At 42.9% G+C, this 27,517-nt stretch overlaps 4 protein-coding genes across 5 annotated transcripts in view; all 4 read left to right on the top strand.

The window, feature by feature from the left end:
- mta2 (metastasis associated 1 family, member 2) overlaps positions 1-6,191 on the top strand; it is a 29,291-nt gene extending 23,100 nt beyond the window's left edge. Inside the window, exons 11-18 of the mRNA XM_069518425.1 lie at positions 23-81; positions 173-273; positions 734-873; positions 989-1,217; positions 1,326-1,415; positions 1,528-1,646; positions 1,928-2,070; positions 3,240-6,191. Of these exons, the coding sequence (XP_069374526.1) occupies positions 23-81; positions 173-273; positions 734-873; positions 989-1,217; positions 1,326-1,415; positions 1,528-1,646; positions 1,928-2,070; positions 3,240-3,393 (1,035 nt within the window). The 3' untranslated portion in view covers positions 3,394-6,191. The remainder of the gene's footprint in view (positions 1-22; positions 82-172; positions 274-733; positions 874-988; positions 1,218-1,325; positions 1,416-1,527; positions 1,647-1,927; positions 2,071-3,239) is intronic.
- Positions 6,192-7,666: 1,475 nt separating this feature from the next.
- Positions 7,667-9,966, top strand: cth1 (cysteine three histidine 1). Its single transcript, XM_020100079.2, has 2 exons — positions 7,667-7,984; positions 8,687-9,966. Exons 1-2 carry the CDS (start codon positions 7,976-7,978, stop codon positions 9,662-9,664), a joined length of 987 nt encoding a protein of 328 aa, XP_019955638.2. The 5' UTR covers positions 7,667-7,975; the 3' UTR covers positions 9,665-9,966.
- Positions 9,967-11,469: 1,503 nt separating this feature from the next.
- Positions 11,470-20,538, top strand: taf6l (TAF6-like RNA polymerase II, p300/CBP-associated factor (PCAF)-associated factor). 2 transcript variants are annotated; one of them, XR_011239924.1, is made up of 13 exons: positions 11,477-11,840; positions 12,834-13,002; positions 13,127-13,213; positions 13,324-13,474; positions 15,251-15,301; positions 15,818-15,912; positions 15,995-16,069; positions 16,645-16,865; positions 17,481-17,613; positions 18,037-18,165; positions 18,786-19,276; positions 19,364-19,976; positions 20,354-20,538. XR_011239924.1 is itself a non-coding variant. In XM_020100033.2 (12 exons), the coding sequence occupies exons 2-12, from the start codon at positions 12,856-12,858 to the stop codon at positions 19,704-19,706; spliced, it is 1,923 nt and encodes a 640-aa protein (XP_019955592.1). In that variant the 5' UTR covers positions 11,470-11,840; positions 12,834-12,855; the 3' UTR covers positions 19,707-20,538. The 2 variants fall into 2 exon arrangements, 1 of the variants encoding a protein (XP_019955592.1); XM_020100033.2 differs by having other exon boundaries at positions 11,470-11,840; positions 19,364-20,538.
- Position 20,539: 1 nt separating this feature from the next.
- On the top strand, positions 20,540-23,233 carry kcnk7 (potassium channel, subfamily K, member 7). Its single transcript, XM_069518836.1, has 3 exons — positions 20,540-21,014; positions 21,701-22,096; positions 22,813-23,233. Exons 1-3 carry the CDS (start codon positions 20,678-20,680, stop codon positions 23,085-23,087), a joined length of 1,008 nt encoding a protein of 335 aa, XP_069374937.1. The 5' UTR covers positions 20,540-20,677; the 3' UTR covers positions 23,088-23,233.
- The last annotated feature ends 4,284 nt before the right edge of the window (positions 23,234-27,517 follow it).

The following is a 27,517-nucleotide window of genomic DNA, read 5'->3' as shown; positions in this document are numbered from 1 at the left end:
TCAAATGTTTTCTCTCAATCAGAAACGACTAAAGGCAGCCGAGGCAGATAGCAAGTTGAAGCAGGTGTACATCCCCACCTAGTGAGTATTACTGTCAACTGCTACACCACACATCTACCTTGAGTTAGAACTGCCGCCAAAATAACTCTCTGTCCTCCCCTTTCTTAACCAGCACCAAACCCAACCCCAATCAGATCATGGTTCCTGGAAGCAAGCCTGGTATGAACGGGGCCACAGGCTTTCAGAAAGGACTCAGCTGTGAGAGCTGCCACAGTAAGTACACACAGGATGGGAGAGCTGAAGAAAAGAATGGAAACAAGACTTATTGTAGAACAACACCTCCTCTATATCCTCTTAATATGAGAAGAAAATAATTATTTTTACTTATTTTACTTATTTACTTATTTTTTTATTGACAAAAATATATCAACATATCGCCGTACTGCTAAACTCGAGTTGCTTTTATCGTCAGTGGTCAAAGACAAAATGAATGTTCATTTCCTGTTATGACTAATGCAGACACATACATTTCACAATCAACAGTTCATGGACATGGTGTTTTAACTACAATGGATTACAAGTGTACAATGTTGGAAGAGTGAAGCAGATTATTGCTGTGTCTCTTGAGTTCCACACAATGAAGCTGCAGACTTATTTTTGAACACTCCATCTATAAACCAGCACAACATCTAGAGATGCCCTCCTAACATAAACTGCCCTGTCTCTAACCTAGCGGCCCAGTCTCCTCAGTGGTATGCTTGGGGGCCTCCCAACATGCAGTGCAGACTATGTGCCTCCTGCTGGATCTACTGGAAGAAGTATGGGGGCCTGAAGACCCCCACACAGCTAGAGGGCGCTGCCAGGAGTGGCTCTGTAAGTCTCCTTTTTCTCAGATCTCTTCTTAGGTGTTTTACATTGGTTAAAAACATGACAGAATAAACCATGCACCCTAAATCCCTCTTGGTCACTCCCCTCCTTCTCTGTCCAGGAGTCAGGGCCCCGTGGTCACATGACACGCCAGGAGGTCCAGGGCATGTCACCGTTCACCCGCAATGAGGGTCGCGCAAAGCTGCTGGCTAAAAACCGCCAGACGTTCATCCTGCAGACCACCAAGCTGACCCGTATCGCTCGGCGGGTGTGTGAGGACATCCTGCAGCCTCGCCGCGCTGCACGGCGACCCTACGCCTCCATCAACTCCAATGCGGTCAAGGCTGAGTGTATGTGCACACAGATTTTCACTTGTTTCCCAATGCAATGTCTTTAGTCCATTCTGAGTCTAAATGTGCTGTACGTCAGTGACTGACTGGACATGTGTTTTTGTTCAGGTATGATCAGGCTTCCGAAAGCCACAAAAACACCTCTAAAGACCAAAGTGGTGCCTCGACCGTCACTGGCCACTATAGTGAAGGATTTAGGTAAGGGCACGTCACGATACCACCACTCCTTTCTACAACCCTCTTAATACCAAACAGCTACTCTTGCCTTATCTGTCCTCTAGTCTGATTATTTGTTTGTGTGTCTCTGTAGCCATCTCAGCTCCTCTGAAACTGAAGGCATCCAGAGGACCCCCGACACCCATCAACAGGAACCAGGCCAGCCAGCCTAGAGTGGGCCAAAGCCTGCTGGGAAAGAGGGGCTTCGACAGCGTCAGTATTTCTCACACACTCCAGCATGGGTTGCTTATCTTTAAATAAAATATGCTCACATAGGCTACAGTAGAACACCCCAACTTCTCTGTGACTGTTGAAATTCAACTTCAGCACATTTTCCTTTGCAACTTAATGATTTTTCAAAGTAAACCTGGCCATATCATTCAATCTTAGCCTATCTTTTGTCATTTTCACATAAGCAACTTTACTTACTTGCTGTGGTTGCTCAAATGAACCACATGAGTGATCAACTATTTTTGTTTCTCATTGGTTCACAGGCTACAGGAGTACCCTACCCAGCCAATGGGAGGCCGTATACTTCAGGTATGAGGACCACCTCCCAGTCGGTCATCAAGCGGCAGAAGGTCAGCCAGGGCGAAGCTCCCAACCCTGTGGTGTTTGTGGCTACAAAGGACACTAGGTACATTTCGCTGTCTCTGGCAGTAAAATAAACTGCGCTGCACCTGCCATCCGTCTATATACACTAACTGTGCTTTCATGGATGGCACTGAATTAAATTGTTGTAGTTTGTTGTGATATAGACCACCACCATTTACTCCCCACTTTTTCTAAACACAGATCAGCTTGCATGAGGCCATAAGGCCCAATTCTTGCTTCAGTGTCAAAGCTACGCCGTAGCCTAAGCGTAGACGTGTACCCTACGCAGAGCCCTATGCTGTGTCCTGACATGCACCTCCCCCAAAATTTAACTATGGGTCGAGGCGATGCAGTCCACAAGCTGTATGAATGGTCCGCATGGTCCAACAAACTCAGAATTTGTAAATAAGTGGACCAGAAATCGGAAGACACTCAACACCAGCATAGAAACTCTACCGCCACTAGCGTTTTGGTGGTGTAATCGCAGCGAGACTCGCATTCACCTACTAAACTAGGAATTCTCGACCCTGTGCTTAGGCTTCATGCTTACCTAAAGCATAGCTTCATCTCTGCACAGCCAGCAGCCATTTAGCTTGCTCAGCATTCAGACTGGAAGCCGGGGAAACGGCTAGCCTGTAACAATAATCTCCATCCAGCTCCTGTGAAACTCACTAAGAAACAAGTTGTTTCATATTTGTTATATCATATCCGTCCAGAATGTTGTAAGAGCTGGAAAATCAGGTTTATTCCAACTTTTGTTAAAGTTACAATAACATAGTACACACAAACATAAATTACTGACATCATTGAACAACACAGTCACATCACTTATAGTATTCCAGCAGGGTGAGAAAAACCAGCAGTTGGGTCGTAATCAAGCCAGTAGATAAAAACTGCTCCTGAAATGTGGGAGCAACAACAGCAGGTCAACCATCATTTAAACAGTTTGTTTCAGGAAAAACTAATGAGCCAAAATAAGTCTGTCACTTATTGAGTTCACTTAATCATAGACATGCTGCTCCACTACTGTGCCACTGTAATCGCTCGTTTTTTTTACAGAAAGTATATGAAAGCATGCACACCCAAAACCAGAAGACAATAAATGTCTACACACCGGTTGAGGCTCCCACCAACTTTTTAAACTACCCCCCAGACACTCACATTTCATGTACAGACCATGATGTTGTTCTCCTGCTGGTTTCTTTCACCCAGGGCTCTGAGGAAACATCTGACCCAGTCAGAGATGCGTCGGGCAGCGAGAAAACCTCATCTGCTGGTCCGGATCAAGCTGCCACCACCCCCTCGCTCCCTGGCCATGCCCCTGCTCCCCTCCAGCACCAGCGAACCCATCGTCCTGGAGGACTGAGGGGGATGATGGAAGGGGCGGGGGTCTTTTAACAGGACACAGGGGTCGGGAGGGTGTTGGGGAGGGTCTGTGCTCAGGCTGTCAAATACAGGCAGCACAGTACGCCATACCAGTAGATTTTTTATTTTCCCTCTTTTCAGTGTCATTTTTCTGTAGTCCTCTGTTACTTCCCAAAAGTTGATGTGACACACACACACACATACACACACACACATACACACATACACACACACACACACACACACACACACACACACAAGCACTTACGTGACTGTACATTTCCATCGTAATAAACAAAATAGACACACATCACCTCACTGAAACTCACTCAATACCTTGGGCTTTGTAGTATTTTATTCCAGATCCTGATGAATTACTTTGCTCCCCTTTTAAATGCCGCCTGTTTTTTAAATGTGTAATTTAAATCATGATATTTCTCATCCTGAAACAATGGTGATGAAGCACACTGTTTTTCCTCCCATGTCGCTATCTTTGTGTAAATATATGCATCATTGAAGGGGTGTGTGCCCACTGTATGTGAGGAGAATGTGTGGGAGGATGGCAATGGGAGACTCAGTGTGGGACAGCTGTAACAGGCAGGAGATTTTATTTGATCTGAGTTGTAGATTTTACTCGTATGATCGTCTCCTCCATTCCATCAGGGAAAATCTGACAACTGTCAGTCGTAGGCTGTGCACATGCTCACTTGTCAGGTTGACAGAGCTGACTTCAGTGTTCGATCCACCTGCCAACATTTAAGTTTTTAATGAGCCTGTAACTCATCCGCTTTTCCCATCATCAGTCAGGAGCCCGTTACTGGTGTTAGAACAGCTCCGGCCTACCCCCACTGGTTCATCCCACCTGCATCCTCCATCTTGTGCAAGTCCTTCAGTGTCAAAAATATTGAGTGGGCACAAAACAAGTTGAGAAGTGTGAAAGTCTAGGTTTGAGAGTTTGCAGTGGCACAAGTGAGTACAGAACACAACTGTAGACAAAGTGAGGACAGAATGTAGAGTCTATTACATGTTTTGAGTTGGCAGGAGATAGTGACAGTATTTTAACAGCAGGAGTTTCTTTGCTCACAGCTTAAAGCTCCACTGAGACAGTGTTGTGTAAGTAGTGCCGGAGTCATGACTGCAACTCACCATCACTTTCATTATCAATGATTCTGCTAATTGGTTTTTACTGCTGATCAAGTAATCGATTAAGAAACTAATCGTTTCAATTCTAATCAGGTTATTTCAACAGATGGTCTTAACAACCACACATCCTGTCAATGCTAATCATTGACAACATGAAGCATCTTAACTGACGGGTGGACAATTAGAGCCAGTTGAATGAGAATGCACAAAATGTGGTGGTTGTTGTGATATTTTTTTTTCTTTTACTGAATCGTGATTTTACCGATGTGGTTTTTCTACTGTTCGTAGAGCCTGATGTTAATCCTGGCTCAAATTTGTTTGGTGCTCACTTGATAGTTTTGTGACTAATAATCTTCCATACTTGTGTGAACCTTCACAAGGCACACAGTGGTCATTTTTAAAGAAAGTGAACATGGGCTGCTGTTGCAGTCAAGCTGCATCGCCTGTCACTCGATTGCCAGGTTTTGTATCCACTTTTAGACCGTTTGAAGAGAGACGTACCCTGACTCCTGTTCTCTCCACCTCACCCTGAGGAGTCTGAGCAGCCAGTCTGGAATCATTGTCTGTAGGAGGGAAGCATGTTGTGTTTAATGACATTCAGATGATTGTGGTAACCATGAATTTGCACGAGTTACTGTGTGACTTGCGATGCTGAGAGAACACATTTGGCTTTGAGGTACTATGTTTGAGTCCAAAGTGAAGCCATAATGTTGGTAAAAGGTTGGTGTTCTCACCCTGAGCTAATGTTGGACTTGAGCCACAGCATTTCTGAAAATGTAGTGTTTTAATTGGTTTGAATGAAACCGTTGCAGTTACGTTACTGGTCAGTTGATGAAAGTCTGTTAATAAAGCGCAATATGTAAATGTTTGGAAGACAATTGGGGCCAAAATTTGTTCTTAAAAATGAATTAAAAAAAAAAAAAAAGCAAAGTGAGTCTGAGGTTGAATGCGTACTTTTTCTCATTGATTCAGATTTTTTTTCCCCCCATGGCCTTAATCTTCTTCTGTAATGTTTGATGATGCGGAGCAAAAGTGATGTTTCTGATTATGATTGGGTTTGATGATGAAAGGAGTCTAGCTGTGTCAACTTGTGCTTTCATTTGCTTTGTTTGTTTTAGTTCCCCCTGTCTGTACCATTATGAAAGGGTAAATACTAAAAGTAAGATGTTAATTGGATAATTATAATTCCTGTGTATTCCTTAGCCTCAAAACAGCGAGGGGCTACTCTGGTTTTATAAGCAAGTCTGGTCCCAATGTGGGCTTTGTAATATTTGTCCCCCCAAAAAAGAAAGAAACTGAAGTGTTGACTTTGTAGCAAATACTAATCATTGTAAAGAAAAGTGGAAAACTGGCATATTGGAAACTTTTTTTTTTTTACAGCTAAAATGTGTAATTCTCCTTATTGTGGAGATGGCTCTAATAGGCTACTGTACATGTGAAACATTGCTCTCCTTCATTGGGTGGGGGGTGGGGGGACTGGTCATTTGAACCAAGGGCAACATTCAAAAGGGACAGGGTGTTGATTTTTGTATGGCGGAGAGACAAACATGCTAAAATTGAAAGTTTTTCTCAAGTGTTTTTTATTCCAATGTCTCTGTATCCTTTAATGTATCTTGATAAGAAAAGAAATAAAGATTTTTTTTTTCTTTGTGGTCACATGAGGACTTGTGCTTTAATGGTTCATCAGCTGCTGCTATAAGGAAACCCTGGTTGAACAGAGCTGGGTGTCAACTACTTCATTGTGCATCTTTATTTTAAGAGAAAATAAAACTTCTGCATTAGGGAAGAACTATAAGATATATATATCCTCATTGTGAGGAACTATAAGGGAACTGTAAGACATTTCAAATGGAAGTATGTATTAGATTTAAGTAGAAATAATCTGGTAATGATTTTATTGAGAGGTGATAGCTGTAGGCTGAGGGGGTACTTCAGTAGTTGTGGTTTTATCACTTATATATTCATGGCTCGTTTATGATCCCCATGACAAGAGGTTGAAATGAACGATGAATGATTAATTTTATTGTTTGTGTTTTTACTACAAGTCCATGACATAAACATACTTAAGTATTCTTGATGGCAATCATCACTTTAAAAACTAAATGAAAGACCTGTCTTTTTGTACTCAGCCGTGTCCTTGGATGGCTTTTAATTTGTTGTCTGTGTCCATGTCTGTGATATACACTGTACTGAAGACAGCCACTAGGAGACATCCAAGGTATTTCGGCATGTACAACAGGACAGGTATGTGCGTTTTCCTAACAGTTCTGATAAAAATGATGACAAAAAACACTACAAATAAACATACCTAAGTAAATAAATAAAGGATAATTAGATACAAATTTTGAATTCTGCAACTAATTCCAAGATCTGTTTAACACATTGGATCAACACATCATACGTTTCTGTAATACTTGTTTTCTAACCACACCAGAAGAAAGAATGGAGATATACTCCGAGGAGACATGGCACAGCTTTCAGTGAATTTGATAATCTGGGACAGATCACTTGGTAATCTGGGAAATTTATATCAGGTTTAAAAAAAATGACCTTGCTGACATGTCCAACTCAACATTACCCATTTTTAAAAAAAACATTATGCTAAAGGGACAGAAAGCTGAAGAAGAAAATGTATATGATTATTAGAAATGTCATTAACTCATATCGACACATAGAAAATGTGATTGATTTTAACATTCTATTAAATGTATATAACTTTTTTATTTAAATCATTTAAAATGTAATCCATTGACCATATGCTACCTCTCTTTAGTTTACCTTTTTTAATTTACTTCAGGAAGTCTCTAAATTCATAATCACCCCATTTAGACAATTGAAATGACATCTCAATCATATTTGATATAATTATATGACCACACCCCCATGAAGTCACATGATTTCAGTCACATTAAACTCTATTAAAAGTCTAGATTATATCAAAACAGGAAATAAACAGGCGGAATGGACCTTTATACACTTCAGCCAGTGGAACATGAAACACAGCAGCTGACTGCACACGTCATCCAGCGCGTTAGCCGCACGTGATTGGTGGGCCGGGGGCCGCCCGCCCTCTGACGTCATCTCGAGCACACCTGATGCTGGTTTGAAATGGAGCGCGGGAGCCGGGACTCGGTTTAAAAGACGAGTGGAGACGAGGACACTTGGCTGGTGAGTCTGTAGCAGATCGGAAGTGTGAGGCGACATCTCTCCAACACACACACACACACACGCACGGGGACTGACACTCGCTCTGCAGCCAGGACCGATCCCGAGCCGCCGGAAGCTTCCCTCACCTGCCTGCAGCCAGGACCGATCCCGAGCCGCCGGAAGTTTCCCCTCACCAGCCAGGACCGATCCCGAACCGCCGGAAGCTTCCCTCACCAGCCTGCAGCCAGGACCGATCCCGAGCCGCCGGAAGCTTCCATCACCAGCCTGCAGCCATGCTCGAGGTAAGTCACGCAGACCTGCATCAATCCTTCAGTCACTGCTGGTTTCAAATGTTGGTCTCTGTTCACTAGGAGTGAAATAGCTCTGCACAGGGGAGGCTGTCAGGAGTTACTTAGTTTTGTCCTGACTTTTACTAATCAGAAGATGATTTAGTCTTTATATTAAAGTAGGTCCAACTGTTTTAAATGTCCAAAACTTTCTTAAGTCCATGTTTTCCCCTCAAATATCTAAATGGACTTTTCAGCTTTTCATGCTGTGGATACTTGTGGGTTTTACTTTGGGGATGTGTTTTCACAGATTGTGAAAAAGAAAATGGTGTCGGTGTTTAAATTTTAGCTGCTGAGCAGACACCACAATGCTTCCTCAATAACACACAGAACATCAGTAACTTACTTGATACTGAGTGAAAAACGGCTTTTACTTCTTCAAATTCCCTCATGTGATCTTTGCAAATGCATTGTGGGATCGTTAACATGACACTTGGTTTTTCTAACTTTTGAGACCAAAACTCTAGTGAGTAAATCACTCTCAAAATTTAACCTTGGATACAGTACTGACTGAATGAAGGCTTTACAATTATAGTTTATGTCCTCCTAGAATTAGATTGTATGCTTGTTGAGCTCAGTATGGCTAAAGGCAGGACTTAATATCAGGCCTGGCCCCAACTAAACTTTTTTTTTTATTTTATTTTTTTTCTCCCCTAGACCAGCAGTGATGACCTGTTCCTGCCTTCCTGCCAAGATGAGGAGCTGGTGGACAACCTGCTGTCCAGTGAGGATGGTGATGATGGAGCAGGCCTCTCCCTGGCCAAGGCCCTGCTTCCACTGGTCGAGTGCTCCTCCTCTTCCCTCATCCCCTGGGTCTGCTCCACCCGCTACAAGACAGAGCTCTGCACCAGCTACTCCTCTACTGGTTTCTGCAAGTACGCCGAGCGCTGCCAGTTCGCCCACGGCCTCCATGAGCTCCATGTTCCCTTCCGCCACCCAAAGTACAAGACGGAGTTGTGTCGCAGCTTCCACACAACAGGCTACTGCTACTATGGCAGCCGTTGTCTGTTTGTCCACAACTCCACAGAGCAGCGCCCTGTCCTACGCCGCCGCAGGAATGTCCCCTGCCGCACCTTCCGCTCCTTTGGCGTCTGTCCCTTTGGCACGCGCTGTAACTTCCTGCACATTGATGGAGAAGAAGGTGGAGACAGCAGTGGTCTAGGGTCTCCTGATGTGTGTGAGAGGTCTCCTGATGTGTGTGAGAAGACTCCGTCTGGTCTCAGCCCCCAACTCCCACCACAGACCAAGGAGTGGAAGCCTCGAGGAGCTTTGTGTCGTACCTTCAGCTCCTTCGGTTTCTGCTTGTATGGTACTCGCTGTCGCTTCCAGCACGGCCTCCCCAGCAAGACCAAAACCTCTGACCAGAGTCCAGGAGGATCTCTATACACCAAGCTGTCTGTTGGCAGCTCAGGTTTACCTTCCCCCTCTTTCTTCAGTTCCACCCCAAACTCTTCGACCTCCTCCTCTCCTCCATCAACCTCTCCTCTCACCACTCCACCCGCAGAGGCCACAGCCCACAATGCCTTCACCTTCTCCAGCCAGCACCTGAGTGACCTCCTGCTGCCGTTGGCTCTTCACCTGCAGCAGCTGGAAACCAGCAAGGCCCAGGAGATATGGGACAACAGAGCTGTTTAAGTGGTGGTGGTTGGAACCAGCACTGCACACCACAGCTCAATGAAATATTTTTTTTAACTTTTTTAATTTTTTTTTTAACCCCTCCTTCCCATGGGCATGTTCATAAGTTGTGAGTGTATGTTAGCAGGTCAAGCAGGCCTTGAGCTGTAGTAGATCAGAGGTATTGAATAGTTCCGGACCTCCTGTTTCAGGTTCAGCTATGAGTGTCATTAATTTTTTAACTATTGTACATACTTTATTAATGAACTTGGTAAATGAAATGTCTCACCTCAGCATTGTGAATAAACTATTTTAATCTCTAACTTGTGTTGGATGTTGGTGCTGTGTAAAGGCCTTACTACTCGAAACACTTTCTTGTGCATCAAAATGACAGGAAGCAAGTGTGTTACAACCTGGCTCGCTAGGGAAGAGGGGGGTAACATAAAATCCAGATGGTTTTGGTAAATGACAGTTGTTTATTTTAAACTAGATTGTAGGATGATGCAAGTAACATGAACTAACGAAACATGCAAAAGGGGTGCGATTTCAAATAAAGAAACAAAGGACTCTTAACAATAGCTGCACAAATGTAATGCAGAATCTTCTTTAAACAAAACAAGTTCAAACTAAAATGCAATTTCTGGTCTGACTATCAGACAACAGCAAATAGTTTCTCAAAAATAAATGTAATTAGTTTGGTGAACTGTTCTCTCACACACTACAGCTGGGCAGAATTTATACTGCCAGCCCTTGGTGATTCTTCCTGAGGTTTGGGGTTGACATTGCTCTGCAAGGAGGAGAATCTGCCAGGCTCCAGTTAATACAAAACACACAGGGACAGGGGGCTGTTATGGCTGTGACTTTGTGGAATTGAAAGTTGTAGCAACAATTGTATCACAAGTTGGTTAGTTCAAATATTAATTCCAGAATTACTGGTATTAGAACTACTCTGCACTTGGCAGTGGAGTCTCAACACTGCAGCAGTTTAGTCAACTTCACTTATTTCAACATGACATTTCAATGTAATATTTTGGGAGAACTTGACCTGTCTGCACCGAGCATGAACATCACCTGAGAACATTATCTTCGAATTCAGTATTGAACATCGCTAATGGCCAAGGTATTGTTGTACAAATGTCTTTTTGACAAAACAGAGGTCCTCATTAGTTAAATTATTCATATCTATAAACTTGACCAACTAATTATAAAGTTGGACGGCCATTTTGCCTCTTGGGAAGTTGACATTAGGTCTACATAGTGGGCAAATCTATGTGCCACAGCAGTTATGATATTTGCAAAGGAATTTTTAGACTAATCATGATCAGCAAAATAATCATAGCGCATTATTAGCCTGCAGAATCAACAGGAGGGGTTTCATTGGTTCCTAATCCATTTCTGTTTATTTGTATTGATTCGGTGACAATGTTTCTCTGCACAATAGAAAACCCACAAGGAGTAACTTGGAATTATGAAATAAATATAATTTCAATCATTTTCTATCAATCATCTTTAACATACTCTCTTCTAATAATCTGATGATCCGTCAGATTTGTCTGGTATCCCTGTCAAAATATGTCGTTCAAACTAACTCCAGCTGCTACAACTGTGAAATATTGACACACTGCAGTACCTTATTATCTGATAATGTCATATTTAATAATCAGTTGGGACCAAACAATTACTTAATTCTTCATACTACAGATGTTCTTATATTAAACGATTTTCAATAAAGCAATGAACTTGTTTTCTTAATTTGCACGTGTTTTTTCTATTTGCATGTGTTTTCTTAATTTGCAGTGCGTTGAGCTGTCTCGGCCACCGTATTTGCCTCCTGTAACGTCACTGGTAGAACACGGAACAAGTTAGCTGCAGCACTGTTCGATCCGGTTCCGTGGTAGGATCCAGTTAACCACAGATAAACTGGGGGACGTGGGGTGGTTAAATCAAACTAATGTCACTCCAATGGAGAGTATAACCAGGGTTCTACATTTCATTTTCACCGCGGAGATATGACTCAAAAACAAAAGGCGCACAGGAAGTTCTCCAGGGGTGTCTTAATTTGAAGAGCTTGGCGGTGGTGGGCTTCCGTCGCACTGTTTAGCTGTCGCACCGTGAACACACAACACAGCAGCGACGCTAATGGAAACTTTCCCTCTGACTTGAATCATTGTCACCTTGAACCTTTCACGTTAAGAAGGTAAAGTCCAATTCAAGTGAATAATTAATGAGACTTCCGTTGCAGTTCATAGACAGCTCCGTGTTATCACCTTCACGTTAGGAGATTGTTGCTAGCTTCAAACCCGGTAATGGCTCAGACCTATTGTTATTGGGCTGTTTCCCACTCGGTGTAGCTAATACATCAACAGTCAACAATCAGTGGTGGTCGTCTGTAGGACACAATGAAATCAGTTGTTGCTTCACTTACTTTTAACTTTCAGGAAATAGACAGAGCCCAGGTTTTATTTAGCTAGCATGCTACATAGCAAGTCCGCGCTGGCCCCCTTCCTCCAGAGAGGAGCGTGCAAATCTCCAAACAGTTTTTTTCCAAGTTCTTGGCTTTTCGTCGCCACTGCGTAAAGTATAGGAGTCAGTTCGTTTAATGAATCCATAATGTGATTAGTTCAGCTCGGGGGGGGGGAAAGGGGTGTTTTCAGTAATGTGATGCGGTTTTAATGAAAACTTTAAAACACCCGCCAGGAGCGTTGGTGCTCAGAGCTGCTGCTGAAGTTCATGAGCAACTGTCACTCTCCAGCCAGTGGTTTGGTCTGGCTCAAAAAGTGTAACAGTATTTATTAAAGGTTCAGTGTGTAAGACTTGGATGAAAGGGATCTATTGGCAGAAATTGAATATAAAATAAGTGGTGTGGTGTTTTCACTAGTGTGTAATCATCTTAATTGTGTGAATTGTTGTTTTCTTTAACCTAGAATTGGCCCTTTGTATTTAAATACTTTATATTTACATCAGGAGCGGTTCCTCTCTATGGAGGCTGCCATGTTTTTTTTTAAGTGGTCCAGACTGGACAAACTAAACACCCTAATGAGTTTGTATGGCAACTGAAGGTGTCAGGTTGTCTCATGTTTGGAAAGGGAGGGTGAGATGAGGAGTATCCAGCTGTGACATGCAACTTCACCACTAGATTTCACAAAATAATCCAGATTGAACCTTTAAAGTGAAGTGTTTTCTCTGCCAGTGTCTGAGTGGTCGCTGGGAGCATGGCGGACCGGGAGGAGCGCCGCTTCGCCGAGATTTCCCGAGAGTCTGTCAAATTCATGGCCGAGAGTTCGGGCGTGGAGCTCGGCGATGATGTTGCTGCTCTGCTGGCTGAGGACGTGTGTTACCGGCTCAGGGAGGCGACACAGGTCGGTGCCGTTGTCAGGTTCAAAATATTCACAGATGCTAACGCAGAAAAAAATAAATAAAAGTGTTTCCATGTATAAGGGCATTGTGAGTTATTCATGTTGCTCCTGTGTTTTTGGGCCACAGAGCAGCTCACAGTTCATGAGACACGCCAAGAGGAGGAAGCTGACTGTGGAGGATTTTAACAGAGCTCTGCACTGGAGCAATGTGGAGGTTAGTGTTTGAGTTATAATGTTCACAGCAGTTCTTCTCTCGTCTGGTCAGTTGTGTGTCGGCTCTGTTAGTGTCTCCCCCTTCAAGCTCTTTTTCTGTCTGTTCACCAGGCCATTAGTGGCTATGGGGCGCAGGATGCTCTGCCTTTTCGCTCAGTGAAAGAAGGAGAGCTGTTCTTCGTTGAGGATCGGGACATCAACCTGGTTGAGTTGGCTCTGGCCACAAACATTCCCAAAGGCTGTGCTGAGACCATGGTACGAGGTATGACCCGCTGTGCTGGAACAAACCGCAAACAGATTTGTCCTTGACACTACTGAGAGTCCATGTTATACAGTCCCCTCCAAAAGTATTGGAACGGTAAGGCAAATTCCTTTATTTTTGTTGTTCACTGAAGACATTTGGGTTTAAGATCAAAAGATGAGTATGAGACAAGAGTTCAGAATTTCAGCTTTTATTTCCAGGTATTCACATCTAGATGTGTTAAACAACTCACGACATACCACTCTTTGTTTGAACCCACCCATTTTTCAAGTGAGCAAAAGTATTGGAACATGTGACTGACAGGTGTTTCTTGTTGCCCAGATGTTGCCTTTTAGGTTGATTTTCCAAACATTAAATAGCTCTGCATGACTAGTCTAAGTTTTCACCCTTGGTTCAAACCTATCAAGACTGCATTTCCTGTTAAAGAGGATAAACCAACATGAAGACCAGAGAGCTGTCTATGGGAGAAAAGCAAGCCATTGTCGAGCTGAGAAAAGAAGGAAAGTCAATCAGAGTCATTGGACAAACATTGGGCATACCAAGCACAACAATTGGGAATGTCCTGAAAAAGAAAGAAATTACTGGTGTACTGAGTAACAGGTGTCGAACAGGTCGGCCAAGGAAAACAACAGTAGATGATGACAGAAGTATTGTGAGAGCTGTGAAGAAAACCCCCAAAACATCAGTAAGTGACATCACCAACAACCTCCACAGTGCAGGGGTGAAGGTATCACAATCCACTGTTCGAAGAAGACTCAGAGAGCAGAAATATAGAGGCCACACCACAAGATGCAAACCACTCATCAGCAGTAAGAATCGGAAGGCCAGATTGGAATTTGCAAAGAAGTACAGAGATGAGCTGCAAAAGTTCTGGAACACCATCTTATGGACTGATGAGACCAAGATTAATCTCTACCAAAGTGATGGAAAGGCCAAAGTGTGGGGAAAGAAAGGAACTGCTTATGATCCGAAGCATACAAGCTCATCTGTGAAGCATGGTGGAGGTAATGTCATGGCTTGGGCGTGCATGGCTGCTTCTGGAACAGGGTCATTGATATTTATTGATGATTTAACTGATGATGGTAGCAGCAGAATGAATTCAGAAGTGTACAGAAACATTTTGTCTGCCAATTTACGGAGAAATGTATTGAAACTAATCGGGAGGAAGTTTATCATGCAGCAGGACAATGACCCAAAGCACACTGCCAACAAAACAAAGAACTTCATCAGGGGGAAAAAGTGGACGGTTTTAGACTGGCCAAGTCAATCACCTGACCTTAACCCAATAGAGCATGCATTTCACCTCCTTAAGAGGAGACTGAAGGGAGAAACACCCCGAAACAAACAAGAACTGAAAGAAGCTGCGGTAAAAGCCTGGAATAGCATCACAAATGAAGAAAAAAACTGTTTGGTGATGTCGATGGGTCGCAGGTTTGGGGCAGTTATTGCAAGCAAGGGTTATGCCACCAAATACTAAATGTTATTTACTTTAAGATTATGTGTTCCAATACTTTTGCTCACTTGAAAAATGGGTGGGTTCAAACAAAGAGTGGTATGTCGTGAGTTGTTTAACACATCTAGATGTGAATACCAGGAAATAAAAGCTGAAATTCTGAACTCTTGTCTCATACTCATCTTTTGATTTTAAACCCAAATGTCTTCAGTGAACAACAAAAATAAAGGAATTTGCCTTACCGTTCCAATACTTTTGGAGGGGACTGTATATATATATATCTCACAAGTTATTTCTTCTGTTTTGTTCTGATTTCTTGTCAGTGAATGTGTCTTACCTGGATGGGAAAGGCAACCTGGAGCCTCAAGGGACCGGTGAGCCTCTACCACACTATGGCTACATCTACACAACACCATTTTAAGCTGTCCAGACAAACATTTGGTCTCTGTCAGTAATTCCATACTAACACACCTGAAAATGTATATCACATAACCATTCACATGCACTGGTAAAGGACATTATTTGTAGGGATGGCAGTGTGTCACTCTTTATTTGTTTGACATTTTGTGGAAAAGATATTCATGCTAATAATATAGCTTTACAATGTATTCTAACATTCGGTAACGAGCAGTAGTCTTCTGACTGCCCTTCCTCTTTGGCACTTGCATCACCTCAGCTCTTAGAGCTCCAGCTGTGGGCTTAACTGAGCTGGAGCTAACGTCTCAAACTGATCTGGCTCTGGACCACCATGGGGGAAAAAGTCCTCCACCTCCAAGAACTCTGTGGCCAAAATGTTAAACTATTCCTTTATTGAATGGATTTCTGCCTTTGATAGGTGTGTCAATGTAAGCCAAAGGCATTGTTCTGACCTCACTGTTGAATTGCCACAGTTCCCAGTGCAGTGCAGTCTCTGTCAGAAGACTTGTTGAAGTACTACCAGCAGATCACTCGGGCCATCCTGGGAGAGGACCCTCACCTAATGAAGGTACACTGCAGCTGAACACAGGCGGACGTTCTGTGCATCTAAACAATGTTACAATCGTACATTTTTCTCCTGCGTGTTTCAGGTGGCTCTGCTGGACCTCCAGTCCAATTCCAAGATCGCTGCCTTACTACCGTACTTTGTCTATGTCATCAGCGGGGTACGTTTTCCAGATGCGCCCATGCAATCTTTTGATATGTCATCTAATCTCATCCACTGATATCGACACTGGACCAAACTGACTTAAGTTGTAGGAACTGATGCTGATTCTCAGCCTCAACTAAATTTAACAGCCTTTTATAGACCAGAGCTACTTCCCTGTTCTCTCAGTGCCTCAACATACCAACATTCAGTCATAATAGAACCAACATAACTCTCTTTCTGGGCGTCTGACTGTGTACATGGGCATTACTGAAGCAGAGGCTCAGCACTGTAGCTTGGCTGTCATCCTCTGAGGATACTGAGATTATGTCCTCAGTAAATTAGCATTTAAATCTTTTGAGTCGGGGCTTTGATTTTAACAGTCACATATCATTTAAAAGTTATAAAATGTCCGGATAGTTCTTAAAATCTGAAGATTTTCTAATGCCATTTAATTATCCAATGTATTTCATTCATTAATTTAATACAGAAATATTTATCAAATTATCAAACTGTTGCAAGAAATATCTTGGCTGATTATTGTTTTTTTTTTACATTCATCCACATGTTGATCCTGCGGTTGTGTCTATGCAGGTGAAGTCAGTCAGCCATGACCTGGAGCAGCTCAACAGGCTCCTCCACATGGTGAAGAGCCTGGTGCAGAACCCCTACCTGTACCTGGGCTCGTATGTCCGTAGTCTGGTCTCCAGCGTCATGTATTGCATCCTGGAGCCGCTAGCTGCTTCCATCAACCCGCTCAATGACCACTGGACCCTCAGGGACTACGCTGCACTGCTCCTCAGCCATATCTTCTGGTGAGCAGATCATAGGCAGCTGCTCTCACATACAGTACATGGGAGCCTGATACCAAATTGAAAACATAATTGTGTAAGCAGGATTTGTTATATGCAAAAGAACACTAAGTAATGTATCAAAAACTGGTGTTAAATTAGCAGGTCACTAATAAGTTCAGACTCACTGGATAATTCCTGAAGTGTTTTATTTTCTGTGTCGAGTTGATTCCAGACCTTTCAGACTATATTTCTATATCGAAGAAAAAAATAGAAATTAATTAGTTTAAGTAATTTGACTACATAGTTAATTAAGCAAATGTGTTATCAAACAGTTTCCTATTCAGCAAACATAGAGCAACATTAACATTCATTTGACTCTTCATTTGCTCTTCAGTAATTTCCTGGGTGCTCTGGGAGATCTCATCTTCTGATCAATCTAGTCTGCTGTTTGTAAATATAATCAGTCATCCAGGTCATGGTCTCTTCAGGAGTTGTGCATGTTCACGTTGGACGTGCTCACCTGTCATCCAAGAGGCTTCTCCAGTTCTGACTGATTAATGGGAGGTCTCAGGTCGTTGACCTCTGTGGATCTTAACCTGTCTTTATGAGTCTTGTCTATCTGTGTTTTCCCTTCAGGACTCACGGTGACCTGGTGAGTGGTCTCTACCATCAGATCCTGCTGTCGCTACAGAAGGTTCTGTCGGATCCAGTGAGACCGCTCTGCTCACACTATGGAGCCGTGGTGGGGCTTCATGCTCTTGGATGGAAAGTATGTTCTATGTTTAATGCAGTCTACACTGAGTTTTTTGCCACTTTACAGATAAACAGTGTATATATACATATATTATATTATATGTATAGAGAGAGTATGAGAGCCTCTTTGGAAAGCTCTTAAAAGAGACTCATGGTGTGACTTCCACCTCATATTTAGCATCTTTTTGTCATTTATTTAAACTCAAGATCTCAACTGCTTTCATCCTGAAATGAAAATATTCTTAATTTATTTTGCATCATTTTATGTGAATTTCTGCTAAACTGCAAAAGGTGAATAACTTTAGATCTTTGGCAATCTGAGATCTCCACTGTAGACCGGCTAATTTTCATTGCTGTAAATATATATTTAGTATTTGCCTGAGTACTTGGATTAGTATTGTCTTGTGTCCTGCTCCTAAAACTGTGTCTTTCGTTGCAGGCAGTTGAGAGAGTTCTCTTTCCACACCTCCCTGCCTACTGGGCCAACCTCCAGGCTGTGTTAGACGATTATTCTGTTTCCAACGCTCAGGTCAAAGCAGATGGACACAAGGTCTATGGAGCCATTCTGGTCAGTAATGCAGCGACATGTGCTATTTTACACAGTGATTAAGTTTACATGGCTTCCTGGTGATGCTTTAATGATGGTCATCTCATCAAAATTCTTTGAGACATGCACTGAACTCCAAAAACTCTTGAGTGGGTGTATGTGTGCATGCAAATGTCCCAGTGAGAGCATCTGGACTTTCTGCGGACAATTTTCTATGGGGCTGGCTGGAAAAACTCAGAATCCGGATGACAACACAGCAGGAGATAGGATTCACTGCGAGCGAGCAAGATTCTCCTGCTGTGTGGTCCATGTGTGAAAGGCAAACTGCACAGAAAGTCTAGATCCAATTCTGCAGACATCCTCCAGACTTCATGTCACAAAAAGGCTTAAGTTAAAACTATATATTCTTGGGAGCATGAATGTTCCCAGCTAATTACATTTTAATAATGAAATACTGCATCCTGCGTGCAAATGTCAAAGTGGCACCAGAGAAAAATAATATTTTGGGGACTGTGAATGTGAAAGCAGATTTCATAGTCAAGAGCAAAATATTCTCTGTCAAACACATAACAGACAGACTGGAAACACATCACACGGATTCTCCTGTACATGGTCAGTATGTTCTCCTGTCTCTCCTGCAGGTGGCAGTGGAGCGCCTGCTGAAGATGAAGGCTCTGTCCCTGTCTGCAGAGGGGGGCTCCAGTGGTCAGACAGGCTCTGTGGTGGGTGCTATGGGTTACAGGGTAAGCTCCCCTGGACTCAGCCCCCCTCCAGAGCCTCTCTCAGAGGCCAACCTTGGAATCGCCAGCCACCTCCAGGCCGGAGGGGCAGGCTGTCCCTGGGAGGAGTGGACCCCGGTCCCTCTCCCTGCCATGTACTGTGAGCTCTACTCCTTTTTTGGAGACAGCCTGGCTGTCAGGTTTAGCACTGGACCAGGGTTCGGCAGCTACCCTCCCTGCACCCTGTCCCAGCTCAGTGATGCCAGGAAGGAACCTCCCGGCCCCGCCTCCAACCCTGACACCACCCGTAAGATGCCACAGCTGACCGCTAACCTCAACATCAGCCCAAGACACGATGGGAGTCCTCGCACTGACCCAGCCCCACCTAGCTTGGCTGCTACAGGATCAACAAGGTAAAGTATTAAGTCAACCGCTTTTTCAGACATAAATTATTCCGTTGGTGTGTGCAGTTCTCAACCTGACTCCTTTTTCCCCATCAGGTCCCTGACTCGCTCCTCCTCCTCCTCTTCTGTCCAACGCTCCAGATCTTCCTCATCACGTTCAGGTCAGCGTTCGGCAGGACTGTCACGTGACGTCTTCCCCAAAGCTCGTTTCACTTCTCCTCAGGTCGGACCTCCGGCATTCACCTTTCTAATTGGCGGTCGGCAAATGGGCAAACGTTGTCAAGGCCGGCGCCCCTTCCAGACCACTTTTGCCCCGACTCCACCTCCGTCTGCCATCCCACCGCGTGCCTACGCCCACAAACTGCCCGTCATCGGCAGGGTGGGCAAACCTGTACGCCGCTGGGCATGTTCCCATTACTCTCTTCACTTGCCTCTTTAGAGGACAGGGAACAGACTTTATTAGACTGCATCACTGCACAGTGGACTGTAAAGACTTCTGTTCATATTTTTCTTCCTGAACTCCCAATATTTAGCCTTTTGTGATGATATTTTCATAGTTCAAATTGTACAGACTTGTACAGGAAGTAATTCAAACTGATTTAAACCCACTGTGTGTAAAAGCTGAATGACATTGTCATCTCCAAACTCTGTGGTACTCCTCCAAACCCACACTGTATCTGAGCGGGAGACTGCACCGGTTCTTACTGGGGTTGTTGAATTTTTCTGAGAACAAAACATGAAGCCATCAGAATCATTTGAAAACAAATCTACATGCAGGAGTTTTTATATGAAGTAATGCAGGTGTTGAAAATGTGCTGCACATCCAGCGTCTGTACTGAGGAAAACTCCTGAATCTTAAAACTATAGATACAATTTAGAAGACAAAAAAAAATATTTCACTTACCAGCGCAAGTAAAAAGGTTGGTTCATAACTCAGTCAGTTCCTCAATTATTAAAACTGTTCACCAGTTTTCAGTTGAATTGAACTAATTGGCTTCTGAACAAATATTTCAGGCACTGTGGAATAGATCAGGTATATTTTCCCTAACAATGGCACTATTTTCTTGAATGAATATATAATGAAAGGAGCAAACGAAGCCTGCCAGTGCTGAGCGTCATGATGGACTAAATTGCAGTGGTGGTGGCAGGACTATTTTCGAATGAAGCAGTGAGACTGATCACCTGCTGATCAGTGTTGGATCGAATGGACTGCATTTATTCCTGTTCGACAAAAAAGTTGTTGTCATAGAATAAAACTAAACTTTATATGATTCTTTTTGAGTCCAATAATAGTTGTCAGTTGATCTGTCTCTTTGTCTGTGACTCTCCACCTCTCTAAATATTTAAAGCCTCACCAGCCTCCAGTATCTAGTTGCAGTCTGTAGAGAAACAGAGCAGCTAGAAGCCACAATGGCCCAGCTTGTGTCTTCACTAGGACTGCTGATTCAGGCCAATGTCTTCTCCTGCCTGGCTTTCTGCTACCTGCTCTTCATCCTGCTGGGAGGCGTGGTGTTCACCGTGGTGGAGGCTCCGGTGGAGAAGGAGCTGAGAGCTGAGGTGGAGCAGCTGCGGCGCTCCTTCCTGCAGGAGAACCCCTGTGTTGTGGAGAGCGAGCTGAGCAATCTGCTGGGCAAAGCTCTCTCTGCTCATCGCAGCCGGGTAGCTGTTCTCAAGGCTGACGCTGATGGGAAGCACTATGACTTCATCTCGTCCCTCTACTTCATCATTCTCACTCTGACCACCATGGGTAAGACGCAGCACCGAAATTTGTCAGAGCTGATTATCTTTATAACTATTGTACTTGAAATGCCCTTTAACAGTGGCCAAAGCCCAAATATGTTTAATTTAGAATACAAGACACGAAATACAACAAATCCTCCCAACGAGCTGGAACCAGTCAATGTTTGACATGTCTGATAAATGACAAACAATGAATTGACAATGAAAACTGCTCAATGTGGAAAAAAGTCTTAATATTCCTTTTTCAAAGCTTTGAATCTCATCTTAGTCTTTCTCATTGAGTTGTCAACACATGACAAGACACATGATCACAGTGACAACAAAATCCATCACCTGTGGAAAACCATGGGATGCAGCTAAAACTAGTTTAAGTTAAAATGTGTCTTATCCAGATACATCTTCAGTCAGAATAAAAACACTGAGGTACAAAGAGAACCAGCCATAGGCAGAGTTTTTAAATATAGACAGAGTTCAATTTCTTGAATATTGTGAAGTCAGTTTTTGTTGCACCAGTTTTCATCTGTGAAACATCTTAATTTGCACATAAGTGCCATCCAGATGTATGTGCACTTTATATATGTATATATGTCAAACATCAAGCAAAGAGCCACACAGATTGTGTTGTGATGGAAGTTTATGATGGTTGGGTTTGAGACCTAAACCCTGATTGGTGTCTCTCTTTTTCTTCCCCAGGTTCTGACTCTGACACCCCTAAATCAGATGAGGCCAAGCTTTTCTTTATCTTCTATTGCACCCTGGGGATCCCCTCCACCATGTTCCTCCTCTCAGTGTTCTCCAACCTCCTCCTCCCAGTTGTCACCCACTCCCCTGTCCACCACCTGCACACTTACTGGGGCTTACCCTACAGCCGAGCGGCCCTTGTCCATGCCAGCTTCCTCTCTGTGCTCGTCCTCCTCCTCCTCTTCTTCCTCCCTGCCCTCGTGGTCTGTACGGTGGAGCCAGACTGGAGTTTCCTGGATGCTTTTTTTGTCTGCTTTGTCATCCTGAGCACCATTGGTGAGGGAGGAAAGTCTCTGGGGGAGAGCTGGGGGCCGCTGGCCAAAGACACACTCAAACTCCTCACCACATGTAAGAAGAAGCACATGAAAACATGCTTAAGTGTGTGTATCTGTGTGTCCTTACAGAGACCGGCATCACATGATTAGAGTGATGCAGGGTGTTGTTGTCACCCTTGTGCGTGTGTGCTAGTCTGCAAATTAACTCATACCTGTTGGGAATACCACTTGGGAGGCATATAGTCTGAAAAACTCATCTTCCAAGAAATCCCAACAAATTATAGACGATCTGAAGTCTATATTGTTTTCAAAATGATTCCTCATCGCATGATAAGTGACGCCACAAGGGAGTATAATCTATTTCTCAATGCTATAGGACTATGGACACAACCTAAAGCTTGAATATATATATAACAATCATTAATGATCATATAGTAAGATTAATAGGAAATGATGACATCATTATGAAGGCAGAAAATGATGCCATGTAGTGTGGTAATTTATCAGCAATACTTATCAGTCAATAAGATTAGAGACAGGATCTAAACTTAATTTAGATTAACCAATCATTTTTAATGGTATAGGGCATATAGATCCCCCTTATTATGATTTTCATCTATATATATATATATATATATACTGTATACACACACACACACACACACATACATTCAGAGAGCAGCTGGTGAGTATGGAACTTATAGCACCCTAAAATTCACATTACATATGCCTGCGGTCAAACTAAATATTCATTTTAAAACTGAAGACAGGAAAACACTTTCTCTCCAGGGTATCTGCTGGTGGGCCTGGTGGTGATCATTACCCTCAAGGATACTGTCCTGCAGGTTCCCCGGGTCCGTGCGGTGATGAGGCTCTTCTCTGGTTTGCACTGTGCAGAGCTGGAAGGTATCCATCTCAGTGAATTGACATTAAGTGAAGACAACTGTGAGGAGGAGCCCCAGTACTCCCAGTCCATCTGTACTGTCTCCTCCACTCCGTTACAGCTGATGAGCCCATGTTCAGACTTTCAGAGACCCAGAGCCTCAACTTTCAAAACTAGCTGACTTTCATACATAATAATGTTTACATGATATCAGGGCCTGACTATCAACTCCAATGTTAAAAGACTCGATGCTCTCCTCTTATATTATTATTTAATATTTCAGTGCATCTGTGCAGCACTTCCTCTCTCCCGCATCACTCATGCACTGCTAACACAGCCTTCAGGGGCAACCTAGAGTTCAGTACATTGCCTAAGGACATTTAAACAGACAGAATGGGGCAGAATTGGATGAACTCTTTCTGGTTAGTGGATGACCTGCTGTACCTTCTGTCCCAGTCAGCCAAGTATCTGCTTTTTCTCAGATTCTGTAGCTGAGATAAGGATGCTCCTTGAAAACTGCAAGTCAAACTAAATTGAAAAATATGGTTCATGTCTGTGTCCAGATTTGACTGAATTATAACATTAATTGCAATAATTGGGCTGTAAAGCATTTTAGCCGATGCTGCTGTTGCGCAGTGGATCGGTGGACAAATACAATAACCTGCTGTTTTCATAACACTGACATGCACCTCCTCTGCTCCTCTTCTGCTGCTGCCAGAATCAGGGTGTCTGAGGGGAGAGTTTGTGTTCTGTAAGTGAGCAAACTTTCTCCTTTTACACATAATTATCTGAACCATTGTCTTAAGATAAGACAAAAGTTTCTAACTTGCATCTGAACTCAACTGCACCTAGGTGGATTCAGAAAGACGAGAGTTTACCAGACCTCTGCGGCCCACACATCTCTGTTGTGTCTTGTCTAAACTTCACCTCATCATTCTAATACATTTGAATCTCTTTCTTACTCTCCAGAAAAAGGAGTCCATGTTATTCTGGATAATCCACAGAACATTTTGTATTGTTTAGTGGATTATTGGTAATGCTTGGTTTAAACAAACCTAACGCTGTCTAAATGTTCTCTTTGCTGAATGTGTAGCCGGTGTTACAGTTCTGCCTGAAAGCCACTGAAATGTGACGGACCTTGCTTATATGAACAGGACTGACCACAAGGTGTCGCAACTTACTAATGTAAAGATTGAGAGACATATGAGCTGACAAACTTAACCACCAGATCCATCAGTAGCGCTTTCTTTTTATCATGATGTTTGTAAATGCCAAGTCAAATGTGCTGAATCACCTGAGGCTTCGAAAGCTTTTGTGTGGCTTGTACTGATAAGAAGCCTGTGGAATAACCCTCACACTGTTTGTACAAGGACTGTGTATTATTTGGATTTTCACTTTTCATTGTAAAATGTATTAAAATACACAGTGTATGTTTTCCTCTAAATGGGTTTCAGTACAGTTATTCAAAAGGCTCCAAGGAAATGAATGCATGTCTCTATGATGTCCTCAAAAGTGACGTGTGATGCCGTGTGTGTGTCCTCTGCATTACTCATGTTGTTGAGACCTGTTTACACAAACATGGGGACTTCCTCCTTCTTCCTAAGGGACAAATAGCAAGTCCCCATTATGCAAATAATTTGATTTAAACTAAAGTCAAGGGTTTAAGGTTACGATTCTACGAAGTTTAAGGTTATAGGGTTAGATGAGTTCTCCAGGAAATGAATGTCAGCCAGTGTAACGTGTGTGTGTGTGTGTACGCGCTCTTGTACAGCTATCTTTGTGAGTACCAGTTTGAGCTTACAACCTACCGAGTGAGGACATTTTGACCGGTCCTTGGTTTTAGGGTTAGGGTTAGGCATTTAGTCTATATGGTTAGGGTAAGGGGCTAGGGAATGCATTATGCCAATAGGTGTCCTGACTAAGATAGAAGTACAAATGTGTGTGAGTGTGCGTGATTGTGTTGCTAGGGAGGGGCGAGAGCTGGCAGTGCTGGGCACAGGCTCAGATTCATGGCTGCTTCCTTGATAGTCCTCTGTGACAAACACAGCCATAGTGGGAGAGCACACAACAGGCCTCTGTTAGCTCTGGGTAAATCAGTGTGCAACTTCAGTTAGATGGTCCATTAAAGGAGCATTCACCCCACATGTACTTTAACAAACCGGTTTAGGGGATTGACAGCGATCCTTTTAGGTGAACTTGTATTTCTGTAGTCCATCGCTCCATATTAACTGCAACGTGTGGCCTTCACTGTCTGTGGGAGTTGTGAAGTTCAGGGAACGGAGCTGATTGTGTCCACTCACACTGAAGAAAGATTTTAGTGAGTGTTCTGTCCGCTCTTTAATATAAACTGTGAGAAGAACATTGTTTCTTCAGTGGAGGAAATTCTGGAGGGTAATTTTAACTCTTCTGGCTGGACCCTAACCCCTCTTGCTTTATAAATGTTAAGGGGCCAACGTTCTCGTAGGGAGGCAAACTGTTTGAAACCAGTAACTCTAGGCCCTTACCCTTATCTACAATCACTTGCCTAATCATAACCCTAAATTTAACTTTAATATAAGTTTACCTTATTGATTACCTTTATGCAGACTTGCTTTTTGTCCCCATAGGTCCAAGTCTTTTATTTATAAAAGAATATCCTACATCTTTTACTTAAATAGCATAATAAAATGTTCCTCTAATGTTGTTAAGAACATGAGAGGAACATTTTTATTTCCCGAAAATCATATAATAAATCACAATTACATCCTCAAAACCTTTTTAGAATGTTGCATTCAAAATGTTCTTCCTTTGTTATCTTGAATATTTATTAAAATACCTTTTTTTCCCCTCAACATCATCCTGAAAACATCCTCTGAATGCTGCAGTCAAAACATTATGCCTCAGTTAAACTTTTAATCAGAGCATTGTTTCAAACATCCTTAGAATGTTCTTAAAACTTTATTAGAACCTGTGGGTAACATTAGGCAATGTTTAGGAAAACCTTCCCTGCGAGCTGAATAGCAGCATGTTTCAACAAAGCGTCCAGGTGAGTGTTGTGCAGACAGGAAATCAGGAAGAAGAGAACAGACAGCTTCAGCACAGTGCCATGAGGGTTTTAAGAAACGACCTCAAAGAAGTTGTGAAGAGTGTGTGACTTGTATGAGCTCAGGGGTGTGAACAGTGGTTTACTAAAAACCTTTAGTTCTTCAATGAGATTACTTAAAAGCCACAACACCAACTTTCTGACACCCAATATGGGAGGTGTGTTTTTTTGTTGTCTTAAATGAGTTAGGCCAAAGCTAATGTTCCTCTAGCATTTTCACTTCTGCTGCAGTTTCCTCCTCACCACCGCTGCGTGTGATAAGCTTGGATAAAAAAAGTCCTGCATATTATAGCAGCAGAAATGAAACTGATTTTCATTATAAGGAAGCAAAATATAAAACCTGAACTTCTCACTTTCAGCCAATGTCTGAAAACTGTTTTAAGAATTAATAAACCTGTATTAGTCCCACTACAGGGGTATTTTAGAGTGAAGAAGAAAATGGATTGAGCATTGTAAAAGTTTTTACATGACAGAAAGTCAAAATGGCAGAAATGGTTGAACATGAACTGTTACATTGATGTTCTGTTTTCACTTGAGTCACTGTTGAGGGCCTCAATCTTCTCCAGCCTCCAGTCAGCACTTTCCAGCTAAATGTTGTGGATTAGAGCTCCTGCAGAGGCACAGAGGTGACTGATGGTCTTGTGATGGCCGGTCATCAGACACGTGAGCCTCCTCAGAGCAGAGTTAAATACCACTGACAACTGCTGTCCCCAGCCTTGCCTCTGAGACAAACTGTCAACCACGGAGTCAAAGCATTTCCTTAACAAGGTCACATGAACCCAGCACTTTACTTTCTGTCAATTATTAAAGTCCTTGGTTGTTTTTGTTGTCATTATTATTGTCTACTTATGTGTTCTGTTTGCTAGGTGTTGTTCTGCTGTTTATGCTATCTGGTGCTTTATGGGACAGGGTTTCTAGGGGTGAATGTATGCATGCAGTTTTGTGAAACCAACAAACCAACCGAGAGGAGAGGTGAGTGGCAAAGAGGGGAGAGGAGTGAGAGAGGGGGAGGGGGAGAGAGAGGAGAGAGACCAGGAACAGTTGTGTAACCATCATGTTTCAGCTGGTTGTCATAATGACAATAATACATGTGCTAATTATAGATGTAAAGATGTTATTAATGATAGCAGAGAGAGAGAGAATGGATGTAAGGAAAAACATGACATGTAGTTAAACAAACTGAATGTCAGGGCACATAGATTGCTTGACATAAGATATGCCAACTTACATACACCATCACACCATTACTGACGCAATTCATTTGTCATTGTTGCTCTCCTTCATCTCTATCTGTTTCTTCTAATCAATGTTGTAAATACTGGTATTTTGTTGATGTGTCAAGTTACATCTATTGCACTCTTCTCTTTACCTGATGTTGCGCAGGTGGAAGAAAGCTGTCCTAGAGACTTGTTTTATGTGTTGGTAAAATGACATGTCCTGGTGGAACATAACTCCAAGGTTCCTCACAGTGGAGCTGGTGGCCAAACTTTTTCCATCCAAGGTGACTATCTAGTCAGACAGTGTTTCTC

Source organism: Paralichthys olivaceus, chromosome 22 (genome assembly GCF_024713975.1).
Source record: "Paralichthys olivaceus isolate ysfri-2021 chromosome 22, ASM2471397v2, whole genome shotgun sequence".
Taxonomy (NCBI): domain Eukaryota; kingdom Metazoa; phylum Chordata; class Actinopteri; order Pleuronectiformes; family Paralichthyidae; genus Paralichthys; species Paralichthys olivaceus.
The sequence above is the reverse complement of the archived record's forward strand: the minus strand, read 5'-3'. Positions and strand labels throughout refer to the sequence as shown.

What these genes read in the sequence shown, in the direction of transcription:
- kcnk7 (XM_069518836.1), top strand. Translation starts at nt 20,678, where the DNA reads ATGGCCCAGCTTGTGTCTTCACTAGGACTGCTGATTCAGGCCAATGTC. An exon ending in TCTCACTCTGACCACCATGG is followed by an intron (nt 21,015 to 21,700) that starts GTAAGACGCAGC and finishes TTTCTTCCCCAG; the next exon opens with GTTCTGACTCTGACACCCCT. An exon ending in ACTCAAACTCCTCACCACAT is followed by an intron (nt 22,097 to 22,812) that starts GTAAGAAGAAGC and finishes CTTTCTCTCCAG; the next exon opens with GGTATCTGCTGGTGGGCCTG.
- taf6l (XM_020100033.2), top strand. Translation starts at nt 12,856, where the DNA reads ATGGCGGACCGGGAGGAGCGCCGCTTCGCCGAGATTTCCCGAGAGTCT. An exon ending in GGCTCAGGGAGGCGACACAG is followed by an intron (nt 13,003 to 13,126) that starts GTCGGTGCCGTT and finishes TTTGGGCCACAG; the next exon opens with AGCAGCTCACAGTTCATGAG. An exon ending in TTCATGCTCTTGGATGGAAA is followed by an intron (nt 17,614 to 18,036) that starts GTATGTTCTATG and finishes CTTTCGTTGCAG; the next exon opens with GCAGTTGAGAGAGTTCTCTT.